General features: G+C 38.4%; 1 protein-coding gene across 1 annotated transcript in view; it reads right to left on the reverse strand.

The window, feature by feature from the left end:
• Window positions 1–2511: 2511 nt before the first annotated feature.
• Window positions 2512–16386, reverse strand: part of LOC140232387 (uncharacterized) — an 84310-nt gene continuing 70435 nt past the window's right edge. Inside the window, exons 2-4 of the mRNA XM_072312513.1 lie at window positions 7651–7713; window positions 5338–5475; window positions 2512–2795 (exon numbers count right to left, since the gene is read on the reverse strand). Coding sequence (XP_072168614.1) covers window positions 2512–2795; window positions 5338–5475; window positions 7651–7713 — 485 coding nt within the window. The remainder of the gene's footprint in view (window positions 2796–5337; window positions 5476–7650; window positions 7714–16386) is intronic.

Here is a 16386-nt window from a genome sequence, read left to right on the forward strand (position 1 = left end):
CATTTTTTTTTTCACAGTGGCCCGGACTGGAATGAAACTGTCTGATAAACGCCAAGGGGGGGGGGGGGGGGGGGATGTGCGCAGGCAGTTTTGTAAGATTTAAAGGTACTGTATTATATAGAGCAGTGATTAAAAAAATGTTCGAGTTATCACATTTGATGCATAATTTATGTGTAGGTCAGTTGTATCACAAAACATCTTACCATATAAAAATTTCGCTATAAAGCCGAAAGTATAAGGAGATATCACAATTTTTTTCAATAAACCATTACTGTAGACGGTTTATTTCCGAAACAAAACTATTGTTCACATTTCATACATCTGACAAAACATAACTTTGGTTAAACTGATCAACATTTGTACAATGGTTTTTTCTATCCCTTCCTCCCATTTTAGAACTATTTTAAAGCACAAAAGCTGGGTTTTTGTTTCATCTGCAAATGGTAAGTAATGCCTTTAAGGGAGAGACAAGATATGATTGTGCATGTTGCTCACTGCATGATGCGTGGCACCGCATTATACAAACATTGTTTGTATCATATTTGGCCAGGGATAGTTGGGCTGACTATTCCCTGCAGGAATTAAGCATTATATTGATATAGAGGACGCCACGACTTGCTGAATTGAGAAGGACGACGACACACGACCCGCAGCTATTCGGGCGATCGCATTTCTCTTTTCGATGGAATGTTTGCTCTAGATATTGATAGAGATTCTGCCATTGAGATTAAGACAACTGTATCATCGGCATCGGATTCGAGTCTTTGGGGACGGATGTTGCCGCCATTACGAGGAGAAATCGGCAGAACTCGAGGTTGATCGAAGAGCCTAAGACACCCAAGGGTGATCATATACAGTATTTGCGCGGCGGCGGACCCTCTTCGAAAAAAAAAGAAGAAGATAAGCTTCAGATTTACATGACGTAAGAAATATTATAAATGATCAGCCGCAACATGTTTACATAACATTTTAATCATTTTCTTTCACACGGAGTTTCTCAGAATGTTTTCTATTTTTGTCCGAAAGCAATGACACCAGTCCCAGCCGTATGAGCCTACATTTCCCTTCAATTTATTATGACCTGAACGAATGCGAACGCACAAGTACACATAGACTGCAAGGAAACACAATCCAATTCTTGTCACGGATTACTGTGATTGTTTTTAGATGTCGTCACAATATTACGTATGCGTTTTATTCGGCTGCGCAGCGAGCAATCCCTCAGCCTCATTACGTGTAGTTTGTCACACTTTCGCTACATACATGACATATTGTTTTCTTTCTATATTGGTTTATCATTCATCCCTCGCTCCACTCTACACGCGGCGCTGGGGACATGGAGGCTGCCTGGGATATCTTTTGGCGCGAAACGTCTTGGAATTAATAGTATTTTCATACAATCATCAAACACGTCGCAACAGCCGTAATGATGTCGGGATAATCCATTTTGGCTCTTTTGGAGGTATTCTTGACGACATTATTGTGTTGATGCAATCGTCCAAACAAAACGTTAGATACTGTACTTTGTGCTCTCTTTTAATCGTCATAGTATCCATGATCTCCATGGATATGTGTTGTATCGTCTGTCAAAAGTTAGCACCAGTTACCAGTCTATTACATGACCCCATCAATGGCGGTAATTATCTGTCGCTATATTACTGTACTTAAGACGATGACAGATTCTTATCATCTTTGGTGCGATCCACTGCTGCATTTTAACCTCACGTGATCGTAATTATCGTGACAATCTCCTCGAACTGATGCCTATGCTCTCGCTTATTATATGATACCGCGAGTGAAGGTGATATTAAAAACTATATATCCACTACGTCTGGATATGGATCATATACGCTTAAGGAGCCTCACATAACGACCGGCACTGCAGGGGAACCCAAATCTTATCACTGACAATGTCATGGAAAATGCTGCAAGGAAGGAAATGAATTAAATAAAGGGTTAATATAGTTAGATACAAAGACAAACATGAATATCTTTCTCTAATCAGTGAAATATCAAAATCATGAACTGTATTCCGTAAAATTATGTAAATTCAGGGAGCAGCAGATAAATAATTATCGAGACATTAACGACGGCCATCACACAGGCTTGGTAAACCCTTGATTGTTGATCGTTCTTTAAACAGTGAAAATTCGCTCAAAATATGAACAAGGCAAGAGTCAGTCTCTGCTGTGTGTACTCGAAATACTCTTTGAAGCGGATTTCAGGATGACAAGATGGCGGACCATGCCTTCGCGCGTGTTACTCAACATTGCCCAACGAAATATCGTCTGAAGCAAAAGTCCAGGTGCTCTTCATTGCACCTTCTTCACGTTTGGTTTAATGATCTTCTTCATAATCATCGATTGGTGGCGCTCTTGTAGTCTTGAACCTGTAATAATAGTTCTGAAGTACAATTAATGTACTCGCTTTCGTGCGTTTCTGTACGTCGGCGGCACAGTTCGACAGTTCGTCTTCAAGCCGATCTACAATTACCACTTGAAGGAGCAACGATCATATGGTAGGACCGAGCGGGACGGGACTCTGTCTCTGCACGTACTTGACGCGCGCGGGCGTGTTGTGGAGCTCTTCCGTGATCTTCCGGAAGTTGCGGTAGACGAGGAAGTCCGTGATGCCGGCACAGAGGCAGAGAACGAAGGCCGTCCAGCCGACGACGAAGCTCCAGCCGTAGCGCCACGTCGACGCTTCTTCGACGATCGCCCCGATCAGGGTGTTCTCTTCTTCCTCCTCCTGATGAGCCGTAAGCATCATCAGATGCCCTACCAGCATGAACAATCCTGGTAGAAGACAAAAAAAAAAAAAAAAAAAAATGTTGGTAGGAAATTGACCAGATGCAATGAAAAGATTCTTGTGATAATTCACTGGGTTCCGTGACATTTGCCCCTGTGACAATTGCCCCCATGAAATATTTGCACGTTAAGTCAAACATAAATTCTATCCGCAAACATAAACCTTAACCCTAATCTTCATACACTGTCATATCGGACTAAACCTAACATCCCATCACAACCCTAATCCTAACCCTAAGTCCTTGGAGAAAATAAGACTGGAGAAATTGTCGCAGGAGCAAATGTCGTGTTAGCATTCATTGATATTTGCACAGATAGACTAAATGAAGAGAAAAAGAAACATTCATTTATAAATGAGCTCGAGGACAGTACATGAATGTATCAAATACAGACCGAGCTAGGCTGGCAGAAGCATTTGATAATCAACAAGACTACCTAGAACTGGCCGACACTCTTGGCATAAACAGGTCTACGGCTAGATCGATAAGGGAGTTCACGGTTGTGATTTGCGCATGTGCAAAACAAAGGTCAAATGAGACTGTCTGTGTATTTGCCACTGGCTTTAAAATGAATAGAATCCTTGGGCAACTGGGAATCTGAGTTATGTCATTACAATGTACACATGTATGTGTTTTAGACTGAATTTGAACGTACAGGTGTCAGTAATTCATTCATCAACACTGATTAGCAAAATCTCTCCATGCATTTCGTGAGCATTAATTTAATACAAGATGCCATGCTTCAACAAGGCATTCTTGATTACAACACATGTCCATGTTGTTTGAGAGTCTGTGGTGTAGGGGTCAAATGAGACACGCGCTAACCGTGAACTCCCTTATTGTAGCGATTTATGTGGACACAGGAAGGGTCGAAAAGCTAGCAAGGGGTGGGGTCCGAAATATTAAAATGGATGCCGACATGCGCAACCACTTGGAGACTGCCGGAGAGACTGAACATCGAAATTATGAATAATTATGTGAAAGAAAGATCAATATTCCAATGCAACGTATCTCACACACATTTCAAACCTCAAACGCGACTGAAAACAGAATAATATGTTATACGACTATAATCACACTTGACATATCGATGTTCTCATGAGATATCTCATTATGTTAGCAAAGTCGGAGTTTAACCATTCTGTGAAATAAAGTGATATCCATTTTGATGGGGAAATAAAGTGAAACTAAAAGAATAAAAAAAAAAAACAATGAAAAAGAGATGTTGAAATGGAAATGATAACACTAAATGTTGATGAATTTGCCATTCATCAACGTAAGAATATTGATAATAATTGCATAGAATTACAGGACGTGGTTATGCTAATTGAATTTGAACGTTAAAAAGGTCGAAGTTGTGTGCCTATAAATGAAATTGAAAATGGTATTTGGTGCGAATCTAAACGTCTATCCAGCTGGCGCGAAATTGAATGCCAACTTTGAGCCGTTGAATTGAATAAATTTCTCTCTAAATTGAATGAAATAAAATCTAAAAGGAATGACATGAAATGAAATTGATTACTCAAAGAATTAAAATGAACCGTGAGAGTAGAGCAGTGACAAACATCGCTTGAATCTGAACGCTTTGTCATTAATTCGAATGCAAGTCTGATGAAATTTGGCGGGAAAACCTACATTAAACAACAATGATCATTATTGTTCACATCAAATCAGATTTTTTTTTTCCATTTAGGGCAAAGACGCTGAAGCATAACGCATGTAAAAATATAATCGAACAAAACAAAACTACAAGCAAGGTGATGCAATCAATGTTCCCAGAATACACAGATTAAGTAAACGGTCTTGCAGTTGTACATACATCAATAAAAAAAAGCCCCACTTTGGGTTAATGAATACTCATTACTTATCAATTCAATCACTTACATTGCCTGCATACACAAATACGCACAAAATATATTCTTGTACTCAAGCCACAGGATAAATCAACAACATTTGTATTTTCTAACACTGTCTAATAAAAACACAATTTCCTGTGTCGATAAAAATCTCAAACTTTGCAAACTCTATGGCCCGAATTCACGAAGGTGGTACAAATGAAACCATGGTTTAAACCATGGACAAAAACCATGGAGCATCAAGTTTCACACGGAACATTTCGTTACGAAATCAGTCGTTTCGTCGATGAAATGATTATTTTGTAACGAAATTACATTTTGTAACTAAATGCACATTTCGTCCACGAAATGATTATTTCGTTAACGAAACTGTAATTTTGTCGAAAAAATGTCCAATTTCCTAACGAAATATTCCATGCGACGCTTGGCGCTCCATGGTTTTTGTCCATGGTTTAAACCATTGTTTCATTTGTACCACCTTCGTGAATTCGGGCCTATATGTCTCTTTCTTTTAATTCTTTATGATTTTTTTTTTTTTTTTTTTTTTTGCTAATGAGGTCACTTTAAGGTTATCATCTCTCACAAGAAATACGTTTCAAGTATCACTTTGTGACAACGTCACGGCTGTGGAAAGAATGAGTCTTTTTTTTTCGAGACATTAGTCTCCACACGTACCTGAAAAGAGCATGGTGAAGCCAGCTACGAGCATGGCGAGGGGTTGTTCGTGTAGCATGGCTACGAGGGCGACGGAGCAACCAGTGAGAGTAGCCGCCGCGCTGATCACCTCAAATGCTCCCAGCGAATGGAAAAAGGCTAGCGAGAAAAGGCGAAAATGGTGAAGAGTTCATTGGGACTTATTGTCTGGAATACATTCATTGTGAGCAAAACGTTTAACGTACTTAAACTATGACTGATGGCTTCCTTCTCTTGTTGCGTTTAATGAAATGACGGCGGGTATAAAATTTCATATTGTGATTATCAAGAATATTAAATGTATGTTCTTCATGAGCAGGTTTCAATCAATCAATATTGAACAAATTAATTGAGATTTATCTGTCACACAAATTCGATGATAAGGCAAAGAAATCCTTAAAGAAATAGAGTTAAAACAACAAATATCCAAATAAATACTCATACAGCGCGTTTTACAGTTTTACTAATTTATGGGGGAAACGCATTCGATTTTCTATTTTCCTCAAATTTGAAAGCCAAATTTGATGTGTAAGTTAGTTATGGCGCCAAATTTCAAAATTAGTTAGATCAACAAACATACGTAGGGAAAATTCCTTGACTATACAAAATAAATAGGTGTGCACCGTCATTGCTAACTGTGATTTCAACTTATTCTCCCTCAATCCTCTCTTTTGCGATATTAAATGTTTACAGTAATACCTCGTTCTACATAAAACGCTTAAAAATGTCGGCCTGTCTGATAGCAGGAAAATTGAAAAGTGAAAATCATCCGGCTTTGTAAATAGAATAAGGGAATAGAGCATAATACAGTTATTTGTAATTATCAGTTTGCGATTTGTCTTTGCATAGTACTTTTTAACAAACTTTCGACAATTCAACAAAATGTAATTCTGTCAAGATTAAACTTAACGTTACAACGCACCCACAAAGACATCAGCTTCTCAGTAATGAACAGTTAATTTGTGGGGTGTTTTTTTTTTAAATCTGTTTGCAGTTATGGTACATAGATTGGTATAACGTACGACCTCGGGGGGGGGGGGGAGTACAGGGAAGATTACTAAATACGGCCTCATGATAAGGATAGAATAACAAACGGTCAAGTGTATTACTACAATTCTAGATGAACGTGAAATGTTTCTCGTCAGAAACATCAAAATCATGTGTAATAGATAATACGAAAGAAACAACAAAAAAGGTGTTTCAGTGTTCAATAAATCTTTAGATAATTATCTTTAATTAGGCCTACATGACTACATAATGTGCAACCCACTCACGCCTAAGCACCTCAGAAATGGCACCTAAATGGCATATTAGTGCATATCTAATATGGACCATTAAATGGCGTCACACCTGTTAACACCTACCCTAAATGCATGGTGTCACGAGGGGCGTACCATTCCCTAAATGGCGTTTTGAATAAATGATTCTTACACTAGTTTGAAAAAAACAACAACAACAAAATAATCTTCCCTGAAATACAAGAAGGAATTCAGTCAAACGGATGTCAGATCTAATTCTATTCAATCCACAACAAATACCAGTGAACTTCATATCATTCTCTTGGAATTTACCAATTTACCTTTCTGAATGTCGAAATCCTATTTTTGTAAAATGGGACCCTTAAACTGGCGACAGACATAAGGTAAAGTTTTTTGTTTTTTGTTTTTTGTTTTTTTTTTAAACGTCGTCGACGACATATGTGTCTAAAAGCAGACCCTTTTCGATGCTTTTATTTTCTTTTGGACATGGGTGCGTAGTCACGGAGAACGACCCCCCCCCCCCCCCCAGCTAAAATCAACAACCTCTGTAATTTGCCCGGGAAGAAGCTATCATATAAATGTCATTGTGAGAATAAAGAGCAGTGATATTTACGACAAAATTCCTATCGGCTTCAGCTATACGTTTCAGCTAATGCGACAATTTCGACAGTCTTGTATATAAGGGAGTTCATGGTTAGCGCATGTCTCATTTGACCCCTACACCACAGACTTTCAAATAACATGGAAAGGACCTGTGACAGAGCATTTTTTGTTGAAGCATGCCACCTTTGTAATCAATGTCAGTGAAATGCGTGTGCAGCTTTTGTTAAACATTATTGATGAATCACTTTCACCTGTGCGTTCTAACAAGGTGAAACACACAACTCAATATTCCAAATCCTCATTTGCCTGAGGATTCTTTTCGTTTGAACGTCAATGGCAAATACACAAACATTCTCATTTGACCTTTATTTTGCACATGCGCAAATCGCAACCATGAACTCCCTTATAGGGAAGAAAGGAACAGAGTACTCACTCAATTGTCTCGCATCGTTGGCCTCTGATAGGAGTCTGTTTATCTGATGACATTGTGTAATCACTGGAGAAAAGAAAAGGGGAAAAGAATGGTGGGATGGGCAAAAGAGAGGAAAAATACATATTAGGAACTCAAATCAACTGAGTACAATTCCAATACGGAATTAGTGAGAGCATCTGCTTCTCAAAAAACATCGATTTTCTCTCGTGTTTTTATTTTCTCTCTCGAAAAGTCAGGCTTCGAGGCAAGTTATGGATTCCAAAAGCGTTCTCTGCGTATTTTCTTTTTTTTTGGTGCTAATATCGTATTCTACATCCCGTTGTGTCTTCTCTATGCTTGAATCGGTATTAGGCCATGGACCAAATATTTTTTGTTTGCGGGCAAGTTGTGGATTATGGATTTTCAAACATTCAGCAGACGGCCGCATTATGTAGCAGAGGGTGATAGGGGCAGTTGTCCCCTTTTATTCCTGAGATTTCCAGAGTATGCATTCTTACGGTACACATATTTTGATATATCCGTCTTCCCTATCATACATCAATATATCATATCCGTAGAGAAATGAAAAACGACAAAAATGTAGAATAATGACAAATGTTGTCTTTTTAAAATCAAGAAATTCGATTTTCGAAACATTTTCGGCATGGGGGTATGAGCTTTCCTCCCCTATACAGTAACTTATCGACGTCGATTAAGCAGTGATAATATCGAACAGATCAATTCCTTTCTGTACCTTAATACTTCATCGTGTCTGATATGACCAAGTGTTAGAAAAAGTGTTCCTGTTCAACAACAACAAAAAAATCGAACACAGGCCATTCATTGCAAGTAAATGCCTCATTTATGTCATTAATCTTATCGCTGGTTCGTTCAGGCGATGATCCTCGCCATTTCCATCTCGAGATGAATCGTTTCTCGAAAGTAATTGGTATACAATCATTGTCTCCCCTCCCCCTCTGAATTGCCAAGCGCTTTAGGGTGATCATTCGCCCATTGACGCGATAATTGAGCAACAATCGGTCCAAATCGTGAAGAATTTAGAAGAGAAGGATGAAAACGGCGCCTGACGGAACAGAACGTGAAGTATCCAATCGCATTTTCAAGTATAAGCTTTCTCCAATTTCACGCTTCCGCGAATATCTTTCTTTTCGTTTTGCCAAGCGATTGGGTATCTTACGTGGGGAAAAAAGTGACGTAGTTGTCTTTATCCAAGGCCACATCGCGAACTAGATTTCTTGAAACTGCAAAATCCCCTCTGCCTGAAGATATGGCTCACCACCTTTCTCTCTCTCTCTCTCTCTCTCCCCCTCTCTTTCTGCTTCTCTCTTGCCTCTCTCTGTAGTTTCAGTTCGATTTTGTTTCTGTATTTCTCCATGAAAATCATACAAATTTTACGGTAAGTGTGAAGTGTATTTTGAACAAAAATGTAGGCCCTACACGTAATAGCTTTAAAGTATGATAATCGCTATGATATCTTAAGTGTATAAACAAATGTGATAAAATCAAAGAAATCAGCTATACCTTTATTTCCAGTTCGCATGGTTAGATAGAGAAAAGAAAAGAAAAAGGCAGGAGTCTGGCATGATACTGGTGGCAGCCTCACAGATAAAAAGATACAATGAAACAAACACAGAAATGGTCAATTCGCTGTTGAAACTTGTCTTCTATTAACTTAATCAGTTCAACAAATGGAAGCGAGTGGGGAACAAAAGGAAAAAATATGAAAAAATGAAGCAACGTCCAACTCTTCTTTTTATTTGTGTGTCAAAGGAATATGGTCAGTAAGACAATATTTGTTCAGAAAATGAAATAAAAACATACACCATGGTCTAATAGTATGGACGTCCACCACACCAAGGACATCGGCCGCGGAATCAGACTCGCACAACGACCTCGACCCGACGACGACGACAACGCGCGAACGGAAGGACTATACCAAAACCGAGGGCGGTCATTGTGCGCTTCGTCACGTATACAACGCAAGGTAACTCGTCTATTATACAAGTCCAAAGGGAAGCTAAGATGAAAGGGCATCTTCCTCAGTGAATCACTAACTTAGCTATAGGTAGGCCTATACATGCAACAACTCCTGATACGGGCAAAACGCCGCAAGAATGTATACAAAGAGCTTGGACCAAAGATGGGATGTTCACTGTTTTTCAGAACAGATTACAGGAAAATATCAATATACTCCGAAAGCAACCTCGAATGAAAAATATTCCCAAACGAATCTATTTGCAGACTGACATTAAAACGATTACTTTTTCAACCCTTTCTGTCTATACTACGCCAATACTCAAAGTGTTTCCCGGGCACGCTGGAGCCCCTATCACTGAGTCGCTGTCAGTAGAGAAGAAAGATGGGAGAGATAAATTGATTACGTGGTGTGAAGTTTAACAGTAAGATGACTATAGCAAGATACGACATAATCTGTTTAAATTGTCTATTCATTTATCAATCCGTATGAAACGACCTGTAGAATTGCAATGTATCTGGAACAGACCAAATAAATCAAATATAATGGCAAATTAACTGGTCACTGGCTCATAGGCAAAAGCCTCGGAAATAGGTTCATGAATGATCAGCATTCGCAATAAGTTTAATGAGGCTTATATCGGTTATATCGGTTAGTCGCACATTTCCACAGGAATTTATTCATGAAACATTAAATAAACCTAAATTCGTCAGATAATCTTTTCGCTTATGAGATGTGCTAAATCATCATTATCACAAGTAGGATGACGAAACGATAGCCAATTTGAATCAATTCTTGGCCAGCAGTATTTAGGCATTCACTCCAGTGAAGAGTGACGTCATCTCATAACGAATTAATCATGAGGTAGATTAATCATCCTGATTTGTTGTATTTGTACTGTGTGTGTGTGTGTGTGTGTTTAAATAAAAATCTAATGAAACATATTATAACAGGAGAGAATCAACCTTTTTTTTAGTATACCAATGCAATATTGACTTCATGGATTAAACAATAAATGGCATTCGGTACAACCTTGATTTACTACAAATTATTTAAGTTTCACTCTAGACGTATCTCTTTCTCTCGTAAGTCAGCAAGATATTCACAAACTGAAAAAGGTATTGAAAAAAATGTCTCGTGATAAAATAATGACATGATGAATGTTTTACTGAGGGGGGGGGGGGGAGACAAAAACTGACTCAAGATTAGTAGCTATTGCTTTAATTTTTCTGCGTTTTGATGAAAATAATTATATTAGAAGTAAAAGTTTACTCAAACAAACGGATCATAAAAAAAAACAACCGCAGAGACGCGATCCATTACACGAGACACAATACACAATCAATTAATCACACGCTAAACACTAGAATATATATTTCTCATAGACGAGAAATGAAGGAGTATCGATCGGTGGTTTCCTCGATCGGTGTGGATGTAATCCTCTCAAGGTAGACCAAACCATCAAAGTCTCCGTGTTACACTTGGTTTCTCCTCGTCGCATTATAAGTTAGGGAGAATAATGGTTAGAATGAAGGAACAATACATGAGAGAGATATGTACAGATAAATAGATATAATATAATATAGAGAGATAGATAAATAGATATATATATAGAGAGAGGGGGGGGATAGATAAGTGTTGCGAGAAGGAAGGGGATGGGGATGTACACAGCCCTGGCAATTCACTTTGTACAATCATTTTACAATGAAAAACATACACCAGTAGTTCTCGTGTGCCTGCAGAACTGACGATTTTTGATTTAATGCAGTACATTCCCGTTAGAACGAAATTCCGGTCATAACGAAGTAAAAATTCATACCCCAACATTATCAGCTCTCTCTCTCTCTATATATATATATATATATATTAATTTGTTCGGTTATAACGAAATTTCGATATAACGAAAGACATGAAAGAAAACGGTAGAAAGTAATGGTAAAAGTATCTCGGTAGAGCTACTTTCCGATATACTGCAAAGAAATTCAAATTGGTGAATGATGAATTTTGAGCCCTTACACCACGACATTATTTACTATGCTCTAGCTTTCAATCTACGCCCTATCACCTGCAAGCGTTTCTGAATTTTCTCTCAACGTAGCATCAAACTATAACTGAGGATGTTATATCTTCAAGTGAAAATTTATCAATTAACTCTGCATTGCAACTTCGATTCTTATTTGCTGTAAGGAATATCTTTTTCCGATAACTTGAAAAGTAGCCAGAGTTAGCCATAGTTATGATAATAAGAAAAGTAGCCAGAGTAATAATGAGGACTACATTTTACATTAATCATCATGAAACGAAATTGGCAGTTTGTAATGTAATTTCGTTTTGATAAGAATTATATACGTTCCCTTTTAATCACTGAACCGAAGTCATATATCCCGCCTCACATTTCAATAAATGATATATCTTAGATAAGGAGACCTTCTCGATACCGCCTAGTGTGCGATACAACAGCAGAGAAACACAATATCATCTAATGACCCATACTGTGAACTTGACCATGTCAAAACTTTATAGCATGGTCACGTGTGGTCACGTGTGACGATTGCCACAAGCTTTCTTACTCAGCAGGACCAAGCCTACTGAGAAAACGCCGAATGAGACACAATTTATTCGAGTTTCCTGAAGAGAATCTGATGTCGGAAGTAGAGCCAGTACATTGTTTGTCGGAGGAATGTGGAACATTTGAATCTAACCGTACGTTTTCTTTTATCATGAAATTATGACGCGCCAATTGCACATCCTTAATCATTAATCAATTAATAAATTATTTTTGTTGGGTATTATACATGTAGTCCCCATGCTTATAATTTGATTCAGACTTTGTCTAATCTACGTGGTTTTGATTGGAATGGAAATTTTAACCTTTAGCAAACTTCGCAGTTACGTTAAATAATTATTCCCTAATGACCCGTGGACTTGAAACTAATGATGACAAACCGCACTTCAGACACAATAAAGCTTGAAGTCTAGACCTAGGTAGGTTGGGTTAGACTCAGTCTAGTCATTTATTTTTTAAATCTAGATCTGTTAGACCTCTAGCCCAATTGGTGATAATGAAACCAAGCTTAACTACAAATGACATGAAATCAAGATTAACATAAAGCAAATACCCTTACCCCTCTAATATTCTATTTCATAGGACAAAGCCTTTTGAAAATTGACCGAAATTTTCGAGAACCACGGTGTTGTGTTTTTTTTTCTTGGAGTTTCTGCTTTCTGTGTCAAGGATAACACACTACACGGAAGAAACCATTTCTAATGGTGAGGTTAACCAAATCATCAACGTTAGTGGTCGAGATATTCATGCTGATTAAAAGTGACTGACTCGCTACAGAATAATCATGATTATAGCGTCGTGCGCGCGTTTATTATAGATTATTATGCATGTTTGTGTTTTATCGCGTGTGCTGATCAATGCCTCTTACTTCGCTGCAGTCAGAAAGCTTTCTTGTTTCTATGAATGCAAAAGCTTCAAGTGACATCTACAAGAACGTCACAAACAAAACCAACAACACCAACAACAGCGTTTCTACGTTGGTACGATTTATACGCCAATACAGACTGGTACGCATGCACATTTAGCGTGTAACATGTTGACTTCCCAAAGTCATTCGTCAACTCAATGGGGTCGCTCGTGAAGGTCTCTCGCTCTTCTATTAAAGGGATGGTACAGTATTGGTGGAGATGAAAATTGGGCGTCTAACTTTTTGCAAGATACCAAGAAAACACTTATGATATAGTACAGAGCATACCATTTTAAGAGGAATTCAAAGTTTATTTGATGAAAATCGGGTTTGGAATGACTGAAACATCCAAAAAACGAAGTAAAACAAAGCGATCGTAATAAAGTGTGGGTCCCACACTTTATTAGAATCGCTCTTTTTTGGATATCTCAGCCATTTCAAAACCAATTTTCATCAAATTAATATTGAATTCCTCATAGAATTATATGCCCTTTCATATTTCATAAGAGGTTTCTCATTTTCTCACCAAAAAATGTTAAAACCTGAAATTAGGTCTCAACCAAAACTATACAATCCCTTTAACTTCATGGCTTTGCACTACGTAGGCCCTACTCTTCGTTCCGGCTTGTTCATTACCGGCAAGATGAATTATTTAATACGTTAACCGCTCCTCAATAATTCATCGCATCCTCCGCGGTTATGTCCTCGTTCGTTGTTTGAGCATTAGAAAAGGTAAAAACCATCTCCGTGGCGGCGCTTCATACAGCTTGCGGCGAGGCGTGTAATTGGGAGAGCTTTATGGCGGGAATAATTCAACAGACCGAGGGGATTTTTGCTACATCATAGGCATCAATTGGATCACTCATATTGTCAGCAGTATTTGTCATAATTCCACATAAATTATTCTTTATAAAAACGGTTGCTCAATGACTACCGGATCTTCCTATAGGTAAATCCCATTAAGGTATCAGTGAGAATTGGCATTAGCGCTTATTACTTCTGTAGTCCTTTCCAACTCAGTTGTTAACACCAATCAGCAGCATCGTCACGACCTTGCATTAATTCAGTTAACTTTTCATGCCCTTGAGTGGCTGAAGTTCAGCAATTCGAGTCACTGTCTAGTGAAGTGGAATTCATTCATCTAAACGTTTACCTGCCGACTTGTTAACACACGCTTTGGCGACTTTTGTATAGCTCATTAATATCATAATATTGAATGAAATATATATCATGATGAGAAATCAGGAAAAATATTAATGAAATACAACAAATTTTCTGCATTCCATCGAGAAATTCTTTTGATTCTGATGGAAAACTTTATAATTATTCATTCTTTAAATTAGTATTTGTTTATTCATTTATTTATTCCTTTATTCATCTTTTCGTCTTTATATATGTATAACATGTATCTTTATCTATTTACTCGTTATTTCTTCTTCTTTTGTGTGGAGGTGGAGGTGGAGGGGGTCCTCCAAAACATTCTAGACACGCAACTGGTGTTCACAACTGGTCCTATTATAGTTGAAGAAATGATTGTGTCATCAGGAGAAGCTTAAAGTCCCCATTCCCCCCCCCCCCCCACACACACACACATATACACAAACTTTTCCGGAGCACATGGCACCTTTCAAAGACGAAAAAGGGGATGGGCAGGTGGAATTTTTGGACCCTTTAGAAGGATCGCGTCTTCGCGCCGGAGAGTGTGAAGTGTCGCGCGTCACACCAATTACCGCCACAAATTTTGGCTGCATTCGTCGTCAAGGAGTGGGCAAATAGTGCGAATATTTTTCACGCATTTTTGTTCCAGTTTTCCTAAAGTGGTTCCCCCTTCTCAGTCCTCCTCCTCCTCTCTCTCTCTCTCTCTCTCTCTCTCTCTCTCTCTCTCTCTCTCTCTCTTTCCCCCTCCTCTATTCTGTTGTTCCCAAGGGTGGCCAGGGCTCATTGATTTAGTCACATTTATTTCCATCTATGCTCGCAGTCTGGGCAGCGCAGAAAACTTCGCCATAAAGCTTCTCTTCCATCAAGCGTGTTTGCCAAGCTGTTATACCGGACACATTTCCACTTTGAGGGAAAGTGTTCTTCTTATATAAAATGATTTTTGTTTCATTTTGAATCACACTGTGTATATATACCCGAAAACGTGCCGTAAACCACATTTTGTTATTGTTCCGGTGTGCAGGCTGATATTCACAAACGAAATAGATAAAAAGACGCCAATTTTGCCTTTTTTTTTCCATGCAGTTGAGATGCTTACATTTTTATCTTCCTGTTTGCTTTCCCAGCGATGCTCAATAAGCTGAGTAAACATGTAACAAACTTAACAAAGAGAAGAATTCAGAAGAGCGTTCCGGTACATTTCCTGCTCACCGTACTTTTAATACAGCTAAGTGGTGGTATCCGACAAAGAGTTAGACAGCAAGAAGAAGACACCAAAAGAAAAGAAAAAAAAACAAAACAAAACAAAACCTTAAGTATGTAACTAAGCAGTATCCAAACTTGGGACCTTTCTGGAGGACCATCTTCCGTCAAAACAACTCTGGCTAAACATGTTACCCCATCATGCGCGGAGCCAAAAATGTCATCCGAAGAGGGAAATTCACCTGTTTGGTCCGAAATGCCAGGACACACGTCAATTCCGGCTATTGGTCCATTGAGACCTCTCTAAGGGCGACGTCATGTTTGAGCGGGAAATGTCAGGTGTGAATTTGCCGGATTCCATCTCTCCCTATCTCTCCTCCTCTATCCCTATCTCTCTCCCTCTGGTTCCGCCGTTTTTCCCTGAACCTATTTCAAATTTACCATATATTGTTATGGCAAATCATATTTGCTGTAAAGAGAATTCCGTAATTGCCAATTGATTTCAATGTATCGTCAGCCCATGCGCATACCTTGTTTGATTCGTGTTCCGTTGAGATATGACATAACTGTTGAGTTGGAGTGGATTAATTGATCTGAATTGAACTGAACTGAATTGAATTGAACTGAAATAAATTGAATTGAACTGAATTGAATTTAACTGAATTGAATTGAATTGAATTGATTCAAATTTAACTGAACTGGACTGAATTGAACTGAATTGAATTTAACTGAATTGAATTGAATTAAACTGAACTGAATTGGATTGAATTGAACTGAACTGAATTGAATTGAATTGAACTGAATTGAATTGAATTGAATTGAATGTCTCGCTATTTTCACACGGAAGAGGGCGCACCATCAGCACTGAACTATCGGTACACAAGGCATGCTTGTAGAGCGGGTTGTCGAGGTCTTTTATGATGTAAATTA

This window comes from Diadema setosum, chromosome 8, assembly GCF_964275005.1.
Source record: "Diadema setosum chromosome 8, eeDiaSeto1, whole genome shotgun sequence".
NCBI classification, from domain to species: domain Eukaryota; kingdom Metazoa; phylum Echinodermata; class Echinoidea; order Diadematoida; family Diadematidae; genus Diadema; species Diadema setosum.